Source organism: Paramacrobiotus metropolitanus, unplaced genomic scaffold, assembly GCF_019649055.1.
Source record: "Paramacrobiotus metropolitanus isolate TYO unplaced genomic scaffold, Prichtersi_v1.0 Parri_scaffold0000006, whole genome shotgun sequence".
In the NCBI taxonomy this organism is placed as follows: domain Eukaryota; kingdom Metazoa; phylum Tardigrada; class Eutardigrada; order Parachela; family Macrobiotidae; genus Paramacrobiotus; species Paramacrobiotus metropolitanus.
Genome location: NW_026570226.1, coordinates 516,464 through 529,906, shown reverse-complemented (window position 1 = coordinate 529,906; position 13,443 = coordinate 516,464). Strand labels below are relative to the sequence as shown.

Here is a 13,443-nt window from a genome sequence, read left to right as displayed (position 1 = left end):
TAGTCGGCTAAAGAATATGATATTCTGAATATCCCAGATTTTGAAAAATCATGCCATTGCCGGCTAGAAATACGCAAATTCACGATGTACCTAACTCAATGCAAGTCCGATTAACAACGGCTATCACGTAAACTTTTATCAAGGTATATCAGAGACCTTGCTTGATTTTACCAATACTTCGCCTTGTCAAGAAATCTCAACATATTCAACGCTTATTCGGTTTAATACGTTTATCATTTATACACTGGAACAGCTAATTTTGCGTACGAGAACTCAAAAAGTACAAACGAAAACTTGCAGCTCTATCACTCGTATCGCCAAACACGAAAAAAATACAAGAATAATATTATAATAAGCCCGAGAAATTGCACGGCCGGAAATGGCATCGTTTACAAAATGCTTCAGTTACTACGTAACTCCCAGAGGAATTCTAGCACTACAGAATTACAGAATCAGGCAGAATGAGGGCCATATGCTGATAATCCTCAGCGAATCGGCATTCCACCGCCGCCAGGCATTGGTCCTGGTTGCATCATTCCAGGCGGAGGGCCTTGTGGAAACGGATACGGACCCCCTGGAGGCATATTCATCGGCGGCCGCATTCCCGCTCCTGGTGGCATCATCGGAGGCCCTCCCGGAAACGGCATTCCGGGCGGTCGGAATCCGGGAGGAAATGCCATTCCCGGAGGTGGCCCAAAGGCCATTGGAACGCCACCGGGACGACCCTTTTGCGTTGTTTCTAACAACTTTTTGGCTTGTTCTTCCATCCATTTCTGATAATAGATTTTAACATTGTCTTTGTGTTTCCGACCACTACAGTGAGTCTTGCGCACTGATGGGGAATCGTGCGTGAGATACGCATCACAGTAATCACAATAATAACGGCCCATATTTTACCCTGCAATCAAAAACAGTCAGAACACTTCGGTATAGTAGATGCTGTCGAATGAGTTTTATAACAGAAATGCGAAAAGGCTGAGACAATGAACTAACTGCTTACAACTTATTACTTACTGAACTGGTGTTCAACGAGGAATGATCAAATACGGAGGATGATAACTTCAGTCGTGAAAGCGATCCCTGACGGCTTCACTCTTGGGACTTTGGGCCGACTGGGCCAGGTGGAAACGTCGAATTTTCGCAACGAGTACCCGATTGGCAACAACGACCTACAACTATAACTGTCTATAAGCAAATGGTACCTGTAAGGATGTAGTGATGTACCTAGCTGCTAGTCCCAGCGCTGAACGAAGCAAGGCTGAAGTTCAAGCAGCTGCATGCATGAACGTAATATTTTAAAAACAACACATTTATTAAAATGATAACTTGTTTATCGACAACTCTGAAAACCAAGGAATAATAGTTTATTATAATACATTTCCTCCAGACAGTCGAAACCGTAAATAAATGTTATTGGAAGTTGACAGAATTACAAATCTTAAAAAAGATGAAAAACACTTCGTGGCATTTCCTCGCGGAAATAGTTCCGTCGGTCGTGGTATATATCGAGAACACATGAGACTTTCTATAGTCTATAATTATACGGCTTGTTTCTGAACAGTGTACGGGAGTCAGTAACCAAATTGTGACACGCACCTGTTCTGCAATAATTTTGGAGGGTAGTTAAGTACTATACAATGTACGACGAGAGCAGACTATTTACAAAGCAGTCCATTCTTATTTCTTAAATTTATTGTTGATTTTGTTTGCCATACTGCTGGGCCGCTGGCAAAATTTTGCCAGCTGTCTAGCAGCAACATAGCTGAAGTACGCGTGCGGCGGTCCATGGAGCACGCTGCTGGAATAAAAATCTTCAAAAATTCGTAATTTTGTAAATTTTAGTGTTAAATTCTTTTGTATAAGCTTAAAAAATACAAAATAACGCATAGCGTTAGGCAACAAAAACTGATTCTCAGTTGTTTTCGGGTTATTCACTGTGAGCCTTTGCTGCTAACATAAGTACCTGTCTATGGAAGACTAATTCGAGATTTTTCATAGGCGGCTATGCTAAGCACGTATGCTCTGAGTGCCAAACCTTGAGATCAAACCAGAAAATCAGTTATTCTTCCTAATAGTATATATTATTTTAAATTTCTTAAGCGCATATAAAAAAATTCAACACGGAAAATAACAAAGTTACGAATTTTAGTAGATTTTCATTCCAGCAGCGTGCTGCTGGAATGAGAATGTGCTCATTTTAGCACCCATTTCCTGCCTGAAATATTGAAACTAGCCCCTTTGGTGTGGATTGAACCAAAACTAAAAATTTGATATTTTGAAAAAACCCGTTAACAGGTGCACTGTTACTGCCACTGTAACTGACGCAATCGCAAACAGGCGACGGTTTAATGCAGTTTCTCACGGCTGGTTGTTTTTCTCGTACTTGCAAGATGACTCCAACTCTTGTGGCTCGATCAGTCATTATTTAAAACAATCCAACTTCAAAAATTTAGAACATGCTGCTTTCTGTGACAACTTTTGTCGCTTCCAAGAAATTTTAAAACATGCGGAATCACGCTTATGAAACGTTTAAGTTCATTTTGAGTAATTGATTAGAATGCAAAATCGATTTTGTACGTTTTACTCTACAGCCACCGCCTTCAGTTTTTATGGTGTTCGGGAACCGGCAATCAGAATTTTTCCTTGACCGGTTTTAAATGAAAAGGCAAGTTCTAAATTAGAAAATTTAAAATTAGAAATTCAGCATGTTCTAAAAACACTCAGCAAAAACAAATTCTAAATTAGAAAAACAGCTAAATGCTTTTGGCTTTTGCGTTAAATGTGACTGCTAATATCCTTACAAAGTCCATGCTTGGGTGATTTAGCAAAATTGAATGAGTCGATAACACACAAAGCTAGCGTTTCATTCGATGGAGTGTGGAACGCAACCAGCGGTAAGCGGCTTACTTAAGTAACTAAACCAACTGTGGATGGTTGCACAGTTACACTGCCAGCAATGCTAAACTACACTCTTAAAAAGTATTAACCATTCAAAAACAAGCCGTATATACTTAGTCTTTGTATGCATAACGTATACAGTATCTTTATGTATGGATGACTCACTGCGCTCTGCAGGATTTTGCCCTCCGGAAAACACTAACCCACTCCCCTAAAATGGGCGAATCAAAGGCGCGTAACATTTTGGTTACAAATCTCCATAGACAAAGCAAAAACAAGACGTTAACACTATTCCTATGCGAAGACTAGTCTTCTTCTTTTCATACATAGTGTTAAGTCTGCATCTGTGTGCAGACCGACGTAAAAGTTGAGCAGATTTCTGAACTTGGGCTCCGAGTGCAAAGGCTTGAAGCTTGAAGTCTACTATAGCGACGGCAAACCTCTAGCGGCTAGCTCGTTTTATGACTCACTGCGTCTGCCTTTAAATCGGACGAAAACACACGTCCTTTGCAAGGAACCGAGACATCACATACATGTGCATGCGAAAGATGGAGCCCAACAGTAGTAGTATGAAACTCGAAGACTTCGAATTTTTGTTTAACTTTGATCTCCTTATTAGTGCCCAAGTTTCCTTTGGACTCTTCCTTTGTGATTGTTTTCCCGTTTAAAAGTTATTTGTTCGAAATTTCAACGTTTTGTGCAGACAAATGGTATTGGTGAGTACCGTAATGTTGCCAGCGCGTTAGGTGACTTGAGGCCATTGGTGTATCTGTACACTGCGCTGTACTTAAAATGTAGAAGCACATTCTTATGCTTGGTTAACAATGGACCCTTTGGGCTTAAAATTTTACCCCAATTTACTATATTTTTTATTTGGCCCTGTTTTAATTTGCTTTACGAAGTTAATGTTATACGTTATCGTAGGTGTTTCTTTTGTATCAGTGGTTCCGCTGAGTAGCTAGCGATTCAGATCAAAACTGGATTTACGGGATGTGTGACGTAAGTAAGATGGGAATAATGCGCATGGTCAAGCTGAAAAATGGCAATTCATGGTTTTGTTGAAAGCATTTTCTGTCCTAAAATTGAAAATGCCTCTTATTAGCTTTCTTTTCTTATTTTGCTTAATAACTGTTTATTGATTGTGTTAGTCTTACTGTGTTACATATCATAAATGTTGTTGCCAGTGGGTGTTGCATTTTTCCTAAAAATAATTGTTTCCGGTTTTGAAATATCCATGTGTTATAGCTTACAATTAGTTTCTTATGGCAGAAGGTGGAGGAGTCAGTTTTCTCCTTCTTCCGCTTACAGATTAATTTTAATTCTAAAAGATATTTTAGCTTGGAACGTAATTACAAAGCAGTCGTCCTGCTTTTTATATGATATTAGGTAGAGCAACTTTTTACCTTTGAGCTTGATGTATTGTCGTGATATTTTTAATCTGGAGCGAATTGAAATTACTAAAAAGATAGAGGTTGAATTTTACTTTTAGACATGATTTTTCATTTCACCTTTAGCGAATGGAGTTCATAGACCTTGATAGTATCCACCCGTGTCAACGAGATTACTGTACATATTTCCCGTTATCCCGTAGCCTACAAAAGATATAATCAAAAATTATAACTGTAGTATGCTATTTTTTTACTTAATTTTGATATCTGGTATTGTTGCTTCCGTCGTAGGTTTTCCGTTTCCAGCCACAATAATCCGATCGCCTGGAGTTGATGCTCGTTCTGTGATGTTGTTTTCGTCTCTCAGCATTGTATGATGACAATGGATGGCAAAAGTAGAAATTCGGGTTATGATCGAAAAAGATCCGATACCAGCCACGCTAAAAGTGATCGGAAGGAGCGCGACCGCTCTCCTCACCGTAACAATAATCACCGTTCGACGCGCCCACGCGATCGCAGCCGGTCGACATCTAGACCACGACGTAACGGTGATGCCAGCCGTGGTGATCGCCGTCGTGCGTCCCCGGACGAACATGAGCGGAACCGCCGTCAGCGAAGTCCTGTGTAAGTTGACCGGGAAGCTGTGTCAGTGGTGTGTCTGAGTGGCTTGTGTGTGATCTTCTGCTGGCTGTTGGCTTTGGTGATGGTCTGCAGAGATTTTATCTGTTGTGCGCAGATTTCTTAATCTATCTGTACAGGGATGATCGCAAACGGCACGATGACCAGCTCGACAGGTCACCGCAGCGTCGACGTAGAAAGGAGCGGGGACGCTCGCGGTCGGTGTCCGTTGAGCGGCACTATGAAGAGCGGCACAATGCCAAAACTTCCCGCGAGTCGCCTGAGCGCAAGCATCATAGACAGCGCTCACCAGATCGTGATGAAAGTCCTGTTGAAAAAACTGGTCGAAAGTACGTTGAATAGGGATCATAATAGTTGTGTTAATCTACTAGTATCTCAGCGCCGGTAACATTCAACAACGAAGGATAGCAAATTTAGTTTTTAAAAAAGTTTGCAAAAATTATAGTGGTTTTTTAAACACTGGAATGATGAACCCCTTTTCAGCCATTTTACCATCGAAGTTGCATAGGCGTGCTTTCATTAATGCCTTAAAAATTTGGGTTACGTGAACAGTTTATTTTACAGTTTCTCTTCGCAACTGATTTATTAGTTAAAATAAGAAAAGATTCTGATTTTTTTGTAGCCAGCATGGAAGTGAGTGTACTCAATGTAGCATAATTCTTTTAATGGCAGTTAACAAAATTTATGGTGGTCCGGTGGGTTTATGTATTGTTATAATAGCGTGGTGCCAATACTTTTGTTTCGTACTTACCAAATCTGTTGCCCTGCTTTCATGCTAAAATTTCTTTCATTCAAAAATCAAAGTCAACTCGTGTACGAGTATCTGCTGTAATCAATCTTATTTAACACATTATTACTTTTATAGAGGAAATAGTTTAGAGTTTACACATAAGAGAATGCAAATTCAAACTACGTATAAATAATTCTATGAATTTAATGATTGTGAGGTTGAGTAGAGTAATTATACTGTACAGTGTACAGTACGATACGTGGACCGTATGACGTAATATGATTAAGGTCTTTCTGTTGTCTGCAGTACACTCTTCTTCGTCCACAGAGAGAGGGTGTTGGTGTACCAGTTCAGTTATGCATGTTCTGCGAAGCTGGTCTGCGAATTGTTTGAAATTCTGCACGTGCATACCTACGCTGTGAATAAGCCAGCATTTTCCAGTGGAAAAATGTTTTTCGAGCGTTTTGTGACGACTGTTGTTTCCAGTGAGCGGACGCGATATAATCCTTCCTCTAGTGCTCGTGATAACGAACTTTATGGCGCTGGCCGGTCCAAGAATGCGACCGATAACTCATCACCGCGCAAGCGCCACGACGACAAAGGTTCGTCACGCAAGCGCCGTCGGTCCTCTTCGCGGACGCGTTCTGGTCCGAGAACGCCACCCGAAGAAGAGGAAGGGACATTATTCTCCGAAATCATCAAGCACGATCGCTCATCCCGCTCGAGAAGTCGTGCCGCGGATGGCACGCTGGCCTCATCCATTATCAAGAACAGGAGCGGTGCAGAGAGCCCGTTGACGCCTCCTCCGAAATCCACAGCAGCTGAGATTGTTAAGAATGACCTGGAAGCCCGAACTGAACCTATTAATTCACCACCGCCAACCGCCCTCTTGGCCTATGTCAATTTACCCTTACCCTCTGTCACACCCCAGCCGGGGGTGGTCCTGCAGGATCAGATCAGGAAGTTTAAACATCCTGTCGTGTAAGTGCGCACGGTTGAAAAACTTCTACCACTGCAGAATAGTAGCATACAGTTGCTTTATCTATCACACTAACTTTATGCCTTGTAAGTAGGCTGAATTAAGTTTCAGATTGCACTGATTACGTGATTTTTTTCGTTGTATTTGATTTTTGGAAACAGCTTGTTGTACAAGTAGTGTTATTCAGTATCTGCAGTATTCGGATTTTTTTTCGAATTTAAGTGTTGGACTTGTAAAGTTCATGGTTTCGCCCCCTTAATTTCTTTGTTTTTTTAGCGTTCCTACACGCCCACGACCAGCACCGTTAGGTCCGAACGAGCATGCGTGGGGTGAACGGTGCGTGTCCAGTTTCACGATCATCTCGCAGATTGGCGAAGGGACTTACGGACAAGTTTACAAGGCCAAAAATCGAGATACGGGTACGGTGCAGAAATGTTATTGTTTGGTTAACACTAGTTGTGAAGAGATTCGCTTCTGATAGGCGAAATGGTCGCACTGAAAAAGGTTCGCCTGGAAAACGAACGCGAGGGCTTTCCCATAACAGCGGTTCGAGAAATCAAAATTCTCCGCGAACTGGATAATGTTAACATTGTCAAGTTACTGGAGATCATTACTGATAAACAGGAGGCAGTCGATTTCCGCCGCGATCGTGAAGGTACGAAATCTGTGCGATGGTTTGTTGTTGTGGTTTTTCATTTGTAATGTACTCGGACACTAACAGAGGGAATATAGAATCACGATTTGTACCACGGTTTTTGCTGGTAAACGGCCACTCGTTTTTTCTAGGGGCTTTCTATCTCGTATTCGAATACATGGACCATGATCTTATGGGCTTGTTGGAATCTGGAATGGTGAAGTTCACGGCACAGGCCATTGCCATTTGCATGCGGCAGCTACTGGAAGCTTTGAATTTCTCCCACAAAAAGAACATTTTCCATCGCGATATCAAGTGTTCTAATATATTGGTTAACAACAGGTAATTTTTGAAAATTTCTTCACAGCTACAGAACCGTGTTGTCATGTGACGTTGTCATGTTGCAGAGGTGAAGTGAAACTCGCTGATTTCGGTTTGGCTCGGTTATTTGATGCTAGTGACAGGGAACGTCCATATACCAATAAAGTAATTACTTTATGGTATCGGCCACCGGAATTACTGTTTGGGGAAGAGAGATATGGACCGGAAGTGGATGTATGGAGTTGTGGGTAGGAATTTTTGCTCCCTTTATTTTTATCAGCTTAAAAGGTTTATCGTGACATACTTCCTTGTATTAAAAGTTGTTTTTGCGATAGTTGTATCTTGGGCGAAATGTTCCACGGCGAACCCATTTTTAAAGCCAATTCGGAGTTTCATCAGTTGGAAAAAATTAGCAGCATCTGTGGTACACCTAACCAGTCCTGTTGGCCGAATGTGGTGAATCTGCCATCATTTGCTACCATGAGACCGAAGAAAACGTACAAGCGAAGAGTCCGTGAAGCGGATGAATTCCGCAGGTAAGTGATTTTCATTTTGTCTGACATGTTTGGAACAACAGCTTTCAGTGATTCTCACGATGAACTTCGTAGTATGCCGGAGCCTGCCTTAGAACTATTGGATATGATGCTGGAATTGGATCCCCTTAAACGGATTTCGGCCGAAGCTGCATTGGAGCATCGATTTTTAAAAGACGTCGAAAACGAAACTTTGCCAGAGGCTCTGTACGTTCCCCTTTTTTGAATACGGATGCCAATAGTTGTCAGATTAATTTTTTATGGATTTCGCAATATAACTTCAGTTTTTATTTTCAATTTTTATAATAAAAATTCTTATAATAATAAAAATTCTTATATGGATTTCGAAGTGTTGCTGTCAGTTTGTTTTCTATGTACTTATGTTGTGTTTCTTTCGCAGGTTACCGACTAATCAAGATTGTCATGAAATGTGGTGTAAGCGTCGGCGGCAGGAGAACAGACGGCGTCAAGAAAATCGCAATTCAGCCGACATGGAAGCCGTTGGTACGATTGCTTCTAGTTCTCACTCCAATGCATCCATGAATTTTGCACCGATTCATACTGGACATGGCCATCAAAACCCCACGGTCCCGGTTAATCCTATGCACCATGGCGCTCACAGTGCGGATTATTTTGCGGCATACTGAGTGAATTGGGTCCAAATTGATTTTCACCAGAATCCAATTGGACCGGGGATATGCTGATGTGAAGAAGCAGACACACGTGCTCGATAATATATTTCGAATGAGATTCTGTGAAATTCATGGAAGGGCAATTTGTTTTATCACGTAATGCTTTTGTTGCTACTACTGTAAGAACGTACCGTATGTTGTTTTAAAACACTTTTAGACCTTTTGTTTCTCTTGCGCGACAACCCGGTATAATCACGTAGATCCAGGTTCAACAGAAAATGGATATGAACACCCGCGTATCTGGCTCCTTTTCTGCTGGCAGAATTCGAAGTACTGTCTTTGAAGGAAAAAGACCAGTCGACCATTTCCGCATAACTGCGTTACTGAGGCAAGTTGTTAGGCGTTGTAGGAGCATTGTGTGTATCATGGCCTCTTCGGCTGTAAGCTCGTAGGTTAGACTTCCATAATAAATTAGAGTTCGGCGGCAGTCAGTGCACAAATATCTTTTGGAGGAGCAGTCAGTAATTAATATGCGAACATTTATGGTGGGAACATATGACGGCAAGATTTCGTAAAAAGCAATTCCCAGTAGGAAATTAGGAATACGGCCAAACGTTTCGGGCAGGCAGTAATGTACTCACTTGTCAGATTAAGGTGTGCGCAACTGCGCATTATTATATTTCGGTTGGGATAACAGAAAGTTGTAGGGAATTCGAGTATTTTTCAATATTGACTTTATTGATAAGTACGTATGCGCTCCCGAATCCCTAACCTTTATTTATTGAGACAAAATGGCTAAAAATAAGCAGTGAGCCAGACCGTATAGAGTATAAAGCCGAAATTCGGGAATTAAGCTGCCATTGGTAATTCCAGCAGCCAAACAGATCATCAGATCATTTTCTTTGTTACGAGTATGAAACCTGCCACGAATTTCTACGCTATCAGTGAGAATTAGCGACAAGGTTTACTGGTGCCTGTTTGAATGGAATTAAAGCATTTACTGTTCATGAAAATAAGAGGTTAATTTACATAATTCAGTACAAGATAAGAATGATAAGGTTTTTAATTACTTGATTATTGTTCTTTATTCAACTAGGATGTCAATTTATGCGAGTATATAAAGCAATGGGTCGGAAATTCTAACGATAATTTTACTTGTGGGAAAAGCATAAAGTCATAAAATAAGTAAAGGGACAATGAAAACTTCTAGCAGTACTTTAGTTTTCGCCGATACATTCAGTATTAACCAAAAATCATAACCATTCCAGTTATACGCTAAAAAATGTCGAGAAGGTGCAATGCAGTTTCATAGCGATAATAAAGAAGGAATAAATCGTACTGGAAAACAATTAATTCAGGCAGTGATGGTAGATTCCGTATCATCCGCCGCTGTTGTCGGTTGCGTGTCATTTTGAGCTTCCGATAACATACCCAACTGATCATCTCCTTCTCTCGTTTCAGGCTGCGCTGTTACAGAAGTGGCCTCCACTGACTGGTCCATATTTGCTTCTTCTTCCGGCTGATCGTCAGCTGCCTTATTGCCCTTCAGCTGCGAGAAGAGATCAAGGAGCTCGGGATCATCATCGGCCACGCTGACACTGCTGGCTGCCGGAGCCTCTGTGGTTGCCTCTTCGGATGCGGTTTCCGGTGTTGGTTTCACGGCCGCCGCTGCTTCCAGTGCGGCCCAGGGATCTTCCAGCATGGAGGGATGGAAGAAGGCTGAGATCGGAGCATCACGGGGATTCTGATACTGGCCGTAGCCGTAGCCACCGCGTCCGCGCTGTTTGAGAAACAAAGTAGAATTAATGGTTAGTAAACGTACTCCTCGGACAGTTATAGGAATTCGTCAGCAATTTAGCGCGTGAGACGTGGTGGAAATCTTGTTAGAAACACTTAATATTTACTGGCATAGCAGTCACAGTATTTGAGTGGACCGTTCAACCAAAACAAGTGTAGCAAATCAACTTTCAGACAAAAATCGTCACTGCAGAAACAGACTAGACTAGAGTGAATAGTGGCTCGAGTTAACTATCAGTTTATCAGGGTCCCCTAATAATTTAATGTTAGTTTAAAGCATCAGTTTTAAATAGAATATTTGAGAAGTCGGAGTATCTCATGGTTACATTATTTCTCTACAGAAAGCATGGAAACAGAAAGTGGCATATTCTGGCATTATAATGGAAACTAAACAGCAATAATTATAACACGTTAAAACAAGGCACAATACAGACCTGCATCGTGTAGCCTCCGCGATTCCACCCCCGATTATTATAGTTGTAATTATAATTCGGTTGTTGCCATCTGTTTTGTTGCATATAAGGCTGCTGGTAATAAGTCTGCTGCTGGGGACGGTAATAAGAGCCCCGCGGAGCTCGGTACTGATTGTAACCATAATACTGGTTCGCTGGTCCTTGGTTGTAGTAACCACCACGATTATAGTGTCCGCGCGGCTGCTGCTGCCATCCGCCTTTATTGTAGCCCCTCGCGTAGCTATTGGCATAATAATTCGTCGGTTGTTGAACGGCACTGGAAGCGCCAGCTTCGAAACTGAGAAAGTTTGGTGCATCGGATACAGTATCGTAGGACCAGTCAACTGGCGCGTGTACAGCGCTGTTGCTGACGTTGTCTCCTTCCGCTGGAGTGGGTGGTAGAGGGATGGATGTTTCATCCATTTTGTCAAGGAGCTGGGAGAAGAATAATACGTCTATAACCTGAAATGCCTTGGTATTTCAGTGAGAAACGCTCAGTTCAGAATCAAAACATGAAGTTTAAAAAATTCCAGATTTCTAGTAACGTATGCGTACCAGAAAATAAATTTTTGAAACGCGAAGGTAGTCATAAGTCGTGGGGTCTACCGCTTTCGGGTGGCGGTTATACGAAGAAGACAGCAGCCTTTTATTAAATTGGGTGTCGACAATGACCAGAGACTCCGGCAGAGAGGACGTTCGGTTTACCGTTTAGTACGTAGATTCTTGTAGAGAATTTGTTAAACATGTTTTAATTTGTGGGTATAACGCTTTAACAAATCGGATAAGCAATCCGTTTAATCAGGTTGGTTGTTAGTGTAGCTTCAGTTCATAGTTCTTCCTAAAGAATAAAGCTTAAGCGCCTGCATGACAAATACAAGCGTTCACACTTCACTGTTTCTTTCACCTTTCATTTATCTGTGCTGGGCGCGAATTACCCTAAACTTTCCATCTACTGATGTCTTCAAACAAAAGTTATTGACTTCAATCTTTGAAGTTTTTTAACACCCCTCTTTCGGTAGACAATACGCATTATACGCTCATTTGAGCTCCATAAGAAATACCTTATTGAAGTGATGTGTGATTGTGTACTGCAGATTTAAGCTTAAACTCAAACATGCTGTTGTATTACCCGGTCAATTCCGCTGAGAAAAAATCTGCATCGACAATCGGCACGCCAAGCTGGACCCGAGGCCGGTCCGTCTACGAGCCAGAATCGTGGATACATGGTATATCAATGGGATGACCAGGCGGAAGATGTTAACGATTCCGGAAGTGTCTCTGTTGGTAAATACATCATTTACCGTAAATGTACCATTAGCTACAGGGCACATCAAAAAAATTATCTACGAGTTTTCCGTCTAAATGTTCAAAAATTCCTTTTTTTGAATACGGTGAGCGATTAATCCTTTACATGTTCCTACTTTACTGCTTCGATATTGCGGCGCTCATCATTGTTTGTTACAAATTACTTAAATTGTCTAGCTTTTCCTGCTATTGTCCAGCCAACATTTGATTTGTAAATACTCATACACGGACGTACTTACATTTATTGTTATTTTCTTTTTGATTTTGATTGTCATAATTCATTTTAATTATCATTCGCTTTACACAATTTTGTAATTAAATATGTACATTACTGTTATTTTCATTGTTGTTAGCCTATTGCCAGAATTTTAATTTGCTTTTACACTGTGTGTACACTGTACAGGTGTAGTAAGACACGCTGGTCAGATGGTGCGCATCAGTCAACACGATCGCCACATTGCGGATGCTCTAAAGAGAATTGGAGATGCTATGGACGCAGACCACGCGATGGATTTGGAAAAAGTCCATCTGAAAATGGCCCTTATATCAGTGATTTACAGTACTTGGTCAAAATTTGTCCCAGTTCATGAGGATCTGATTACTGTTCGAAATTCTGCGACTGCAAACCCGACACCACAGGTTGCTGGTAGCTGCTATAAAGGGTTACCGCGACTTGCGATTTTGGGTAACAGTCGAAGTTTTCGCGATCGCACTCGCACATCGCCTGATTTCCCCCAACTTCGAAGCACCTTCAACTACATAGAAGGTCTGCGGAAATTTGGAAAGCATGCTGGTACGTTTGCTTCTCCGTATTTGCATACAGTTTGCATACAGTAAAGGTACAACGAAATTTGTTTAACAAAATCTCTATATCTATATTTATATATCTATATCTATATTTACGAAAATATCTATATTTACGTGTCAAACTAGCAGCTGCATACATAATCGTATGCATATGGTCGGTGTCTGAACTACTTTGGAGTACAGCAAAATGTACAAATGGTTCAATCCGTTCAAATGTTGTTTAGCGCAAAATAATTTGATTGTGCATGAACCTTTTTAATTTTCCTATTACTGAATTGCGGTCTGCCGGCTTTCTGATACTGATATATAATCATCCACTTCCAGGTGT

At 41.3% G+C, this 13,443-nt stretch overlaps 3 protein-coding genes across 6 annotated transcripts; 1 reads left to right on the top strand and 2 right to left on the bottom strand.

Annotated features, from left to right (window-relative positions):
• Nucleotides 1–485: 485 nt before the first annotated feature.
• On the bottom strand, nucleotides 486–890 carry LOC129581687 (U1 small nuclear ribonucleoprotein C-like). The gene has a single exon (XM_055472898.1). It carries the CDS (start codon nucleotides 888–890, stop codon nucleotides 486–488), a length of 405 nt encoding a protein of 134 aa, XP_055328873.1.
• A 2,517-nt stretch (nucleotides 891–3,407) lies between these two features.
• Nucleotides 3,408–9,138, top strand: LOC129581945 (cyclin-dependent kinase 12-like). Of its 4 annotated transcripts, none has more exons than XM_055473263.1 (12): nucleotides 3,408–3,608; nucleotides 3,823–3,897; nucleotides 4,578–4,910; nucleotides 5,045–5,254; nucleotides 6,142–6,636; nucleotides 6,911–7,053; nucleotides 7,116–7,289; nucleotides 7,421–7,610; nucleotides 7,676–7,837; nucleotides 7,925–8,125; nucleotides 8,198–8,329; nucleotides 8,523–9,138. In XM_055473263.1, the coding sequence occupies exons 3-12, from the start codon at nucleotides 4,660–4,662 to the stop codon at nucleotides 8,767–8,769; spliced, it is 2,205 nt and encodes a 734-aa protein (XP_055329238.1). In that variant the 5' UTR covers nucleotides 3,408–3,608; nucleotides 3,823–3,897; nucleotides 4,578–4,659; the 3' UTR covers nucleotides 8,770–9,138. The 4 variants fall into 4 exon arrangements, with proteins under 4 accessions (XP_055329238.1, XP_055329237.1, XP_055329239.1 ...); XM_055473262.1 differs by having other exon boundaries at nucleotides 3,408–3,614; XM_055473264.1 differs by lacking the exon at nucleotides 3,823–3,897 and having other exon boundaries at nucleotides 3,408–3,614.
• A 753-nt stretch (nucleotides 9,139–9,891) lies between these two features.
• LOC129581948 (uncharacterized) lies at nucleotides 9,892–11,569 on the bottom strand. Its single transcript, XM_055473271.1, has 2 exons — nucleotides 10,986–11,569; nucleotides 9,892–10,534 (listed from the first exon to the last, which is right to left on the bottom strand). The coding sequence occupies exons 1-2, from the start codon at nucleotides 11,424–11,426 to the stop codon at nucleotides 10,109–10,111; spliced, it is 867 nt and encodes a 288-aa protein (XP_055329246.1). The 5' UTR covers nucleotides 11,427–11,569; the 3' UTR covers nucleotides 9,892–10,108.
• Nucleotides 11,570–13,443: the final 1,874 nt, after the last annotated feature.